Below are 11,951 nucleotides of genomic sequence, written 5' to 3' on the forward strand. Positions count from 1 at the left end.
GAGTGCCCAGGGAATCTGAATTGATTTAACCTTCTTAAGGTAATAGGTGTCAGAAACATCTAAAGTGTTATATCCTTTGATCCAATAATTCTTCATGGGTTTTATTCTAAGGAAACAGTGTGCATAGAGAATTTCATTTATGACAGCAGGAAGGAGGAGACCCTCCGTATGCCCAACAGGATGGGATTGGTCAAGTAAATTATGAGTGGTTAATGTTTGTGTCATTAAAATTTTTCTCTTTATATCTTTACATATGTTGCAAATGTCCTGCACTGAATATATATTTGATAGAAACTAATAAATCCTAGTTTATGGAAAAGAATGCAGGAATGGGACTCCGGGCAGGTGGTGTTGGGAGGCCCAGTTTGGCAGCTGGCTGTCATCAGAGGATCCTCCCTGGGCAGCAGAAGCCCGGCTCTGTAAAGGTTGGGCCTGCAGGACAGTACTCCCTTCCCAGTGGAGGGTGCTGGCTTAAGCTTGATACGTCCTTCCTCTCCAACTTAGAGTTCAAAGAAGAGGCAGGTCAACAGAATGGGAACCAAGGGGCCAATATGTGGGTACAGATAAGAGAGAAGGTCTTTTGTGTGGTTGGGGCTGTGGGTGGAGGCGGGGGCGTTGCTGGTAGCCTTGACCTGCAGTACGTGGAGGTCAGCGGAGAAGCATGGTCGTCAGTCCTGACCCCGGCCAGCGTGCTGGGCTAGGGCTGTTCAGGGGTGACGTTTCCCACACAGGAGTCCGGGACGCTCCCTGAGCCAGCCTGAATGGGAAGCTTATTTCATGCTCCGATGACTAGGGGGTCTGAGCTGCCGCTCAGTTCAAAGCCAGGCTGGTCTGGGGCTGAGAGCAGCTCGGACGAGCCAGAAAGCCAGGAGCTCGGAAGTGAGCGGTGAGCTGACAATGGAATTCCCACACGTTCCTCTAAGGAGAAATGTCTTGTTTTAACAGTTACAAGTTCCTTTTTTTACCCCATGGCTGGTGTCCATTGCAGCTTGGATTTATTATTAGTTCAACCCCATTACAGTGCACTGTTGCTGATTTGGCCAGATTCTGCGGGATTTAATATTGCCTGAGACAAGTGGATTGCTGACCAGAGCTTTGAATTCTGTACCAAAATATCTGTTAACATGGCTTTTGTTAAGGCTACGCTGTTCACTTCTACCAGGCAGCTCAGAAGTGGGCTTGGCAATTATCAGAGACACTGGGGATGAGAAAATTCCCATTTTCTGAATCCAGTACCTCAGTGGTAAAGTAAAAAGAACTAGTAAGAAACCCAAAGTGCTTCAGCATCTCTAAAAGCCTAAAATACAGTCTCACCTGAAGTTGGAACCAGCAATAGAAGCTGTTAGGTTCCTTCTTTAACTTCCCAAGTAATTTCTCGTGTGTTTATTTTCAGGGCTATGAGATTCACATGTTTGACAGTGCCATGAACATCACGGCTTACCTTGGGAATACTACAGACAATTTCTTTAAAATTTCCAATCTGAAGTTGGGTCACAATTACACTTTCACTGTCCAGGCACGCTGCCTTTTTGGCAGCCAGATTTGTGGGGAGCCTGCCGTCCTGCTCTATGATGAGTTGGGGTCTGGTAAGTTGCTGTAGTGGCCCGTTCCCACCTTCAGTTCCGGGGAAATGTTTCCAGGGAGTAGCATGGTTTGATGAACGTGTGTGTTCCTAACACGCACCTAAAATGTTCTTGCAGTTCAAAAGAAAACCATTTATGCATCAGTTTAATTAGGCACTGATTTATTTAACAAATACTTCCTGAGCCAGGCATAGGGTGAGGAGCTGGGATTATGGGGTGACCACATTCTGAATGTAAAACAGAAGAAAGGGAGGTTTTGTTGAAAAAGGAGATTCTGTTTGGGAAGCACTGGGTCAGTGCATTTCGTTCATTTTTGGAGGACCGTTCAGAGCCTCTAACAGGCTAATATTCCCTGTGATTTTCCAAGCCAGCAGATCACCTCATCACAGAGTAACTGATTTCACAGCCGTCCCCTTCATCTTCGCGGTCGGCCTCAGCTCAGAAGCTGAGCTTGGTCTGGGGTCCCTGTCTTCAGGACACTCGCAGATGGCCATGTTGGGCCATGCTGATGGCAGAGGAGAGGAACCTTCCACTTGCCCAGAAATTCTGCTCAGATCGTATTAATAGCTTTGCTGGGATTTCAACAACATTCTGCTGCTGGTCGTTTTAGTTCCGCTTACCCCCAGCCAAGAACTAACCAGCGCTTAAGCTCAAAGTCTTAATGTTAGAGCTGTTGTATGTTCCTCCACGCTTCTTGGGGTGGCTTCCGGTGGAATACTTACCCTTGGCACCTGCCTAAAAGAGGGAGAACTGAGGCTCTGAGAAGGTCCCAACAGAAAACAAACAACCCAACTCTTACTGACCTAGTGTTTCCTAAATAGAACCTCCTTTTTAGTAAAGCCAATCAGAAACCTGCGAAGTAGACTTACGGGAAACTGCTGTGAGGACATCTGCCAGCTGCCTTTGTAAAACCAAGATTGTCAGGCAGGAGAATCTCTCAGGTAGACCCCCCGGTCCACGTCCTGCCCCCTGATGGTCACGTCCCTATGCAACTGGGGCGGGGGCGGAAACTCACTGATTCCTGTCGCCTCTACCAGGCTGCCTTCCTGACTGCTCCAGCCCAGAGCGTTCCCCCAGTGTACCACTTCGCAGTTGGGATTAGGTAGAGACACGGGAAATAAGAGGGGGTAGAGTTTTCCCCGGTAAGTCAGTAGTGAAGGAAGGTAAAGATGTGGATATGGAATTGTTAGGTCAGGCTTGTGGGAAACAGCTGCTGTCTGGCCCATCTATGAGTACCTGTTGGGCTGAATCCCTGGGTAGTTACTGAGCTTCCTCCATGCGCAGAGGCTGGCCCGCACCACCTCACCCTGCACCAGGGGACAGCCTCAGGCCTAGCCAGGCTCCTTGTGGGGATCTAGAAAGTCCACTTTGCTTACTTAGCTAAAACTGACTCCCAGGAGCCAGTTTCCCGCCTCGAGCTCAGACGTTCCCCAGAATTTCTGACATAAAAATCTACCCCTTCCAGGAAGCCTGGCTCTCACCCGACAGCGAGATGGCTCTGCCCCAGATCCCTGTCGCTACAGCTCTTATCAGTGCATCATCATAAAGCGAATATTTAAGGCAGTGGGAAGGGAGCATCACTGTTAGGTTATAGACACCCAAAATGGCCTTGCAAAGAGCTTTTAAAAAATGTTAAATGTATAAGGAAAGGTTCTCTCTCACTCTGTTTAAGTTAAAAAAAAAAAAAACCTCATAAAACTTCATGAGCTGTTAAGTCAGTACTGCACTGAAGGAATCTCGTTTGTATCACTTAATGGAGCTTCAGGTAATTGCAGTTCAGAGTGACTTTGGTGCCAAGTAGGGGGAAATAATTGCAATCTCGTTAATTAGTGGTCTGATTTCACATCCTCTTATGTGAGCCAAGCAAGTGGTCTTAAGTAATAATGCTAATGAAATCAATGTTGATACCCCAACAAAGGTCTCCCTTCCAAGAGATTATCTAAATAACCAACGAGGCAGTGATTAGGAGCCTGATGTAATTACCGTATTTGCATGCACGAGGCCTGCACCCCGTCCGCTGGAGGCAAGGGCTCGGGGAAACATTCGGGCGTCGCGTGCAGGAACGTGCCACCCCCGGCAGGAGATCCAGGTGGCGGGTGGCGGTCGCTTAGCTTTTTTGGTGGGTGGGGTGTTGCGGGGCGGCCCTTTCATAGGAGGCTTACGGGCTGGCCTCGTGCCTCCGCAGGTGGGGACACATCAGCGATCCAGGCTGCCAGGTCCACCGATGTGGCTGCCGTGGTGGTGCCCGTCTTGTTCCTGATCCTGCTGAGCCTGGGCGTCGGGTTTGCCGTCCTGTACACAAAGCACCGGCGGCTGCAGAACAGCTTCACAGCGTTCGCCAACAGCCACTACAGCTCCAGGCTGGGCTCGGCCATCTTCTCCTCCGGGGATGACCTGGGTGAGTGGGGCGGGGGCGGACCCCACAGGAGTCCTTCGGGGGAGGTAGTTAGGTTTACTGATTGATTGGGGGTCCTGGGGATTGAACCCAGGACCTTGTGCATGCTAAGCCCGCCTACCCCTGAGCTACACCTCCCCTCCTTGAGCTCATCTTTTGACGCTGGTGGAGTTCTTCATCCACCAGCGATCCCCCTGCTTTGGGTTGAATCAGTTGGAGCCCTTTGCTTTGAAATCACTCCTAAATTAAAATACCAGTATTCTCGTCAATAGTGTGCTTCTGGCCCGAGACGGGGAGTTTTGTCAAAGGACAGGTAGGAGCTTGCCTTGTACGGGAAGGAGGGATAGACCCTGCACTTCGGGTATTCCCAGGGTATCGGCAGATCCTCAAGAACCTTCAGCGCCTCTCATCCTTCCCAGGCCTGGAAGTCTGACATCTCTGGAGATTTTAGTCAAGACAGAAAGCTGTGCTTTTCCCATGGGCTTCTGTCCAAAGAAACCCTTCCCATCTTGCCGTTTCTCTTCCTGATTGCTAGCACGCCCTCAGTTCTTTCCCTGTCGATAGCACGTGGCACGGGAGAAGGAAGGAAAAGTCCCTTTTAGAGCTGTCTGCACGCTGCAGTCGCCGAACGCTCATAGAGCTAGTAGCCACTCCCTAAGTACAGTTAAGTCCGTATGTTTTGGGACCTTCCCCAAACTCAGGCTTGTCCAAACTCAGACTGCTGAATGTAAGTTGATTTTTTTTTTAACATATTCATCTTTCCTGTAAGCTAGTTGCAGTTTTGTTGTTGTTTATAAAGACATTTCTGGATTCCCTTCTCACTGATGACTTGATAGTAGCTCCTCTCCCTTTTTTTTTTTCTGTCTCTTTTCTTGCTTTCTTACAAGCGCTTGGACTGCCTTGCATGAAGAGGGTGGGTTCTTTGCTTCTGTTCTTGGGGGCGAGAGGAGTCTGCCCACCCTGGTGCTGAGTAATGATCACTGAATGCGGGTCAGCACTTAGATGCACAGGATGGTACCAGGGGCCACGGAGGGACAGCCATTAGTCTGGGAGCCTGTCCTCCAAGTGCCTAAGCCCCTCTACGACCCTGTTCTTCGCGAGCAGTGTGGGTTCAGAGGAGAGAACAGACGGTGACGTTCACTTACTCTGCTAGCACGGGGTGTGGATAACTCAAACTGGGCAACTAAAACCGCCCATCGGACTTCTGGGTAGGTAATAAAATCCTCCTCCTTACAAGATTTACTTTCCTTGTTTGGTTCAAACCACCACTAAAATAGGCTTGGCCGCCCGTTGATGGGGAACGGGGACCCAAGGGTGTCAAAGAGAAGCCGGGCTGGTTTCAGCATTGATGCTTATGCCTGTGGGCTCTGGTGCTGACTCTTCTGGCTGGGGCTCGTTTGTGACAGGGGTGGGGGGCCGCGGGGGAGGTGGGGCTGGGCGGAAGTGTGCTGGAACTCATCGAGGACTGATGGTTTTGCCTTTAGGGGAGGACGATGAAGATGCTCCGATGATAACTGGATTTTCCGACGACGTCCCCATGGTGATAGCATGAAGAAGCTTTCCTCACTAGAAACCAAATGGTGTAAATATTTTATTTGATAAAGATAGTTGATGGTTTATTTTAAAAGATGCACTTTGAGTTGCAATATGTTATTTTTATATGGGCCAAAAAGAAAACAAAACAAAAAAAAAAAAAAAGGAAAGAAAAGAATGAATAAACTTTGTTGGAATCAACTGTGAACTTTAAACCAGGTTGATTTTAGTAACCAAACTGCTTTGATTTGGTATTAGTGTCGTCTTCCAGGGCTGTGCTTACTGGGCATGCTTTTAAGTCTGTGAGATAATTTTGGTTCAATAAATTGGCCATTCTTTTTATTTTTCTAAGGCACAGAAATGTGTTTAATAAAAACATCGAGAGAGTGATGGGCAGAACCCCTTCTCCTTGAAAGTATGCTCAAGTCTAAAGCTTTGTTTGCATTTAGTTGCTGTGAAAGTGTTTGGGTGAGTGATGGGGGCAAGGTTCTTCTATGTTATTTTGTTAATTTATTGGGACTCTGTATGGGGCAAGGCTTTAGTGGTCATCTGACACCACACGTGTTACGAGCCGCTCGCCTGCAGGGTCGGGGGGCGAGGAACAGAAGCTGTTTTGTCACCATTGCGGATATGATCTCTTTTTATTCACCCGTGTGTCACCCAGTGGTATTTGGCAGGAGAGCATAGTGAGTCATTGCTCCATTTCAATTAAACAAGAGTTGCAGCCTGAGAAGCCCTGCAAGCAACAGCTTCCTCTCTTCCATGAATCGATGGACACTTGCTGGACACGCCACTGTACAAGATGCAGCTTTCCAAGCTGCAACATGATAACACTGCTGTATTATACACTGGTGTCATTGTCGTTGCAAAAATTTGCTCTGGTTGTGGGAGAGAGTTCTAGATCTGTGCCATGATAGCTACACTGGCAGATATGGTACCTAGTTTTTCCTTTTCTGATTGTTTGATTTTTTGTTGTTGTTGTTCTTACTTACCACTGAAGAATCTCGAATGTAAAGTTTTGTATTTGTGTTGAGGTGGCCGCTTACTGTCCTTAAAAATCCATACTGATATATGCAGTCATTTTGAATTGGGTCAGTGCCTTCCTTCTTTCCTCCTTTCTTCTCTTCTTCCACCTCCCTTGCCTGGACCCCGTCCCCTGACCCCCGCCCAATTTAAAGAGAAAGCGCTGTTTACTCTTAACAGAGATGCAGGAGATGCCCGAGTTTGAGACCCTTCAGCCCAGCCCACAGCGGACACTAGAGTTCATGTTCTCTGTCAAATCGGCTGGGCTGTTTCCCTCTGCCTTTCAGTGCCTCCCCTGCATTCAAGCTGTGGCCACTTGGTAGGTATGTGGAATCCGCTGGAGACTGATGCCCACGCTTTAGAGCTAGTGTTGGAAGCACCGGTGCCTAGCATTGGTGTGACGCCTACTGTATGCACCCCAGCCAAGAAGCAGTGAGCTCGGGGGGGGGGGTCATGCTTCTGCGTGTGCGTCCTTTATCCACAAGCTTTGTCACAACCCCATCTCCTCTTAGATGTACTGCATCCCCCTCACAAAGTATTTGCTTTCTTTTCACCAAAAGTATCATTCTTAGGTGATAATATAGTTTTGTTCTGCCTAGGTAGTGTTTGGGAAACAAAGAGCTGATTAAATTTTTTTTAAGTTTAAAAATTTTATTTGTGTATATATGTATATTTTGATGGCGGAGTGTTTTCAGTTGTACGCGTTCAGGATGTCGTGTGGGTGAGGCTCCGTATCATTTCAACAAGAGGTTGTAAAAATAATGAGCCTTCCTTCCAGCATGTTTTTTCTTCTTTCCTCTCTCTCTCCTGTGTTATCTTTTTAAAGACTGGAGTTTCGTTGGCTTTATCTTGTCTTACTTCGGAGTTTCCTGCAAAACTTCAAGCCCCACCACGTCCCCTTTAATAAGCACTTTAAGTAACTGAAAGGTTAACGATCTGGTGGGAGGCAAGTCATTTAATCGAACCACTAGAAAGTGTTTTTTCTTCCTTTCTTTTTTCTGCCAACTTTTTGGTGGCATTTGTGAAAGCTGATATAAAAGGCTCTGAGACTTTATATTCATTTTTCCCACAGGCAAGCCTTTGTACAGAGCATATGTCTCCGGTTGGCAACTTGAGATATTTCTGAGCATCCAGTTCTCACTCCCAGTGCCTCCCAATGCTTAGTGCACCGTACTGTACAGACTGGCCATCACCCCTCTCCTTGGAAAATGCCACTGGGCTGTTTGAGGAAAAGCAGCCTTTTAGGGCTAGAGTATTTTATATAAACAGAAGAGCTAAATTCCTGAATAGATGCAGCTATGTGTAAATTGTATATTTTTATGAACTCTTGAGGCATGCACTCCACTCCCCTCTGTGCAGCGCTGTGAGGTTTGGATGTATATGTATACGCCGTCTGCAAGAGTCCAGAGGTTGAAGTGACCATAGAAAATGAGAAGAAAAACTACATGGAACCTTTGCAGGTGACCAGATCATTGTCTTCACTGTGACCAATTGGAGCCCCTGGTTGTTTTAGGAAGAAGGAAGGGGCTTTTGTACCTCACTGGAGGTGCTACCTCCAAAGTTCACACTGTACAGGGAAAAGGTTTTATTTCCTCCCAGGATGCACTAGAACGTCAGAAGCCCACGTTTGTGCGCCCGTGACGGACCACGAGTGGGCGGCGACAGTTTGGTGGGCAGGGGGATTGTGTACAGATTTTCTCTGGAAGCGGGTTTGCCCCTTTATGTATTGAATGCCCTTCAAGCCTTATGAGATGTGGGTCCACGTGGGTAAAGTAACAGAGTAGAGTTCTGCAGAGGAGTCCGGGGGGAGGCCACACCTACGCAGACCCTTTTCCAGACAGGTGGGGAGTGTCGGTGACTGCTGGCTGCCCTGGCAGGCTGGGTGGATCGTTACAAAGCTGGGTAACTGGTTGGCACTTGTGACTTTGGGAAGAGGGGTTTCTCAGGTTCCATCCCTGGTCGTGTCACTGGGGGTGTTTGGATGGGACAGGTGTGAGACACAAGCTGTGTGTTCTCTCTGCCCATCGTGTGTAATGGACTAGATTAAGCTCTACTTCAGCAATTTAAGGAACGTACCCCTTCCCAAACCCGTGGACATTTGGTGGGGGGCAGGCACTGAAGACTCCTGCCTTCAGAGAGCCACCCACCGGTCGCTCTCCATCTAGTGAGATCCTCCTGTCCGGTTTGGTTGGTCACTTTCCCACTAAGGACATCGTGGTGAATCCCTGAGATGTTTGTCTTCCTTCGGCAGAGAGTCAGGAGGTCCCTCAGAGAAGGGATTCAGGGGTATCAGCAAACGGAACACCCATCTCCATATTGATTTTAGGAACTGACTCTAAAACTCTGTGCGGGATCTTCACTTGTGTTGGGGCTGTATCGACATTCCTATTAGATTATTTTTCTTAAAGGAAGTGTGTGCTGCCTTTCAGGTACAATTTTTGTGTAATAAAAGCCAGTGCATTAAGTTTATATAGACTACTTTCTATGCAAGACTGAGAGATGGAAATGGAACAGATGGCAAGAGGTTACGTGTACTGTTGGCTACACGGACAATAAGCATGTTTTCAGAAGGGGTACCACCAGCGAACATGGGTCAAGGGAGAACAGGATGTAGATATGTTTCTGCCCACTCATTTTGAGCAGCCATATTATGAATTAAATCATCAGAGCCAAGTAACCCAAGAGTGGTATTAGTCTCATGTGTAATAGCTCAAATGGGTCAAGTCTGAAGGCTGAAGAGGAACATTATTCTCAGAGATTCCATGTCATTTCTCATTGAAAGACTCTTGTTATGAATTATTAGAAACTTTAGGCAAAATCAAAGGCATTTGCAGCAAAATAAAGGCCTACTCTGCTCTTATTTAAAGTGAAACACTGTATCCTTGTTTCTCTCCAAAGTGAAATTAGATGCTTATGATTTCAGCTGCCTTGATAAGTTTCCAAATCACTTGATTGATGCTGAAGATTTTACTGTTATTGTCGCACAGTTTTAAGATCACTTTTGTCTCAATGTCAACTTTTTTCACTGAATAAAAACCTAACTGGGTCAAGAAAACACCTATTTGAAAATCCACTCTTTCCGCGTGTCTCGAGTTGTTCTTTTGGGTGCAGTCAAGGTGGTTAATACGGTCTCCGAACACCATTTGATTTGTCTGTCTTAAAAGGATGTTTATTTCCTCGATGAGAGAACACTAAGACCTGGAGTAATTTTGTTATTAACAAGCCGGTCTCCGATGGTGGCTCCTTGAAGAACACGATGTCGTTGTGTTGGCTGAGGGGTGGGGAGGTGTGGCGGCTGTTTTGAAGTAAATAAAATTATTCTGCGGGGGCAACGACTAGTGGCTCCCTTAAAGCTGTAACTACGTTTGCTGAGAGACAATTTGCTAAGAAGGCAATTTTCAAGTTCTAAGCGAAGAAGGCACAGCAGTGTGACGAGCTGGGTGTCCGTGAGCACTTTCGGGAGGTTTCCACGGGCAATGAGGTCTCTGAAGGATGCTGCCTTTTCTTGTGATCTGTGAATGGAAGGTAGACGGACCTATAAGTCAGAATTGGAGAGTTTGGAATGGGATTGGGGAGGGAGGAGGGTGGTGAGGCAGGAGGTTTTGGCATAACATCTTCCAGTATGCTGCTTTTGTTTAAATATTAAGCCAAAATAAATCTCTGAAGCATTATCATCCCGTCCCCTAGGTGAGGATACCTGCCTCCTGGGCAGGGATGAGTGTTCCTGGTCATGACCGAGCCCTTATGTTTCCAGCTTAGATAACTGGTTTTGTAAACACATGACAGTTATCTCTCGAGGGCACGCGCACCTTAATGAAGCTTGTGAGACTGATATGCAACTAAATAATGCCCATTTGTTAACTCAGCATGGGAAATGGTCCTCTCAGCAGGTGGGCGTGGCCAGTGTGTTCTCCCCACCTGGGGAGCCCTAACCAGGAAGCCAGCTACAATGGGCAGGTTGCTGGGTGAGCTGGGACGCAGAGCAAAGCAAGTGGGAGAGGTCTGGGCATAAACAGTGGCTGCCCAGTAAAGAATGGACAATGCGTGATTGATATTCCAGTCCAGGAACAATCTGCTCCATGTGAACTTGGTATTTGAAACCTTCAGGTTACAACTTCCTGTATCCATTTCTAGTTAAGAAAGATCTTGACAACACTACCTGAATCCTCAAAGTCCCTTTGCTAAAGTTTCCTCTGGATGGAGCCTGATTACTGCCCGGATCTGCCGCTCTGACTCATCTTCTCCTGCGTTTGGTGGTTGAATACACTTCTCCCCTAAGACATTCTATAGCTGATGTTAATAATGCTTTCATACTAGGTTATAATAAAATCTTCCTGGCTCGAAAGCCATTGTTTCTGTAAGATTATTCTGCCTATTATGTGTTGATTTAAAGTGTAACTCTAAGAGGACACTGTTTTTGAGTCCTTGGTGACATAATGTAGCCCCCCAAATTCTGCCTACATGTGTCAGCTATGAGTATCTGGTTCTCTGGCCCACAGCAAATTAAAAACAGAAAGAGACAACAATAAAAGAAAAACTAAAAATACCCCTACCCTGTGATCCAGCAGTCTCACTACTGGGCATATATTCAGAAGTGACTCTAATTTGAAAAGATACATGCACCCCAATGTTCACAGCAGCCTATTTACAATAGCCAAGACGTGGAAGCAACCTAAATGTACATCGACAGATGACTGGATAAAGAGGTTGTGGTATATTAATACAATGGAATACTACTCAGTCATAAAAAAGAATGAAATAATGCCACTTGCAGCAACATAGATGGACCTGGAGATCATCATTCTAAGTGAAATAAGCCAGAAGGAGAAAGAAAAATACCATATGATATCACTTATATGTGGAATCTAAAAAAAAAAAAAGACAGAAATGAACTTATTTACAAAACAAACAGACTCACAGACATAGAAAACAAATTTATGGTTACCAAGGAGGAAAGGGGTAGGAAAGGATAAATTGGGAGTTCGAGATTTGCAGATACTAACTGTATATAAAATAGATAAACAAGTTTCCACTATATAGCACAGAGAACTATATTCAATATCTTGCAGTAACCTATAAAGAAAAAGGATGAAAAGGAATATATGTGTGTGTGTATTTGACTGAAACATGCTGTACACCAGAAATTGACACAGCATTGTAAAGTGACTAGACTTCAATAAAAAAAAAAGAGAGAGAAAGAAAGTGGTTGTACAAATTTACACCCTTGAAAAGAAAAGCTATCGGAAAATGAAGACTATCAGAAAACCTCTATTAGAGACAAAGGAATTCAAACAGTTTGTTGTGGCTATTTAGACCTCATCGGCCCCAAAGGGACAGAGTCCCACACGTTAACTAGCCCGCTTCGTTAGAACAATAATGGTTCCCTTCTGTTTGCCCCCTATTCTTTGCCAATTGCT

The 11,951-nt window shown here is 46.3% G+C and overlaps 1 protein-coding gene across 1 annotated transcript in view; it reads left to right on the forward strand.

The window, feature by feature from the left end:
• SORL1 (sortilin related receptor 1) overlaps positions 1-9,607 on the forward strand; it is a 147,542-nt gene extending 137,935 nt beyond the window's left edge. Inside the window, exons 46-48 of the mRNA XM_045504513.2 lie at positions 1,394-1,586; positions 3,769-3,981; positions 5,463-9,607. Of these exons, the coding sequence (XP_045360469.2) occupies positions 1,394-1,586; positions 3,769-3,981; positions 5,463-5,530 (474 nt within the window). The 3' untranslated portion in view covers positions 5,531-9,607. The remainder of the gene's footprint in view (positions 1-1,393; positions 1,587-3,768; positions 3,982-5,462) is intronic.
• Positions 9,608-11,951: the final 2,344 nt, after the last annotated feature.

Source organism: Camelus bactrianus, chromosome 33 (genome assembly GCF_048773025.1).
Source record: "Camelus bactrianus isolate YW-2024 breed Bactrian camel chromosome 33, ASM4877302v1, whole genome shotgun sequence".
NCBI classification, from domain to species: Eukaryota; Metazoa; Chordata; class Mammalia; order Artiodactyla; family Camelidae; genus Camelus; species Camelus bactrianus.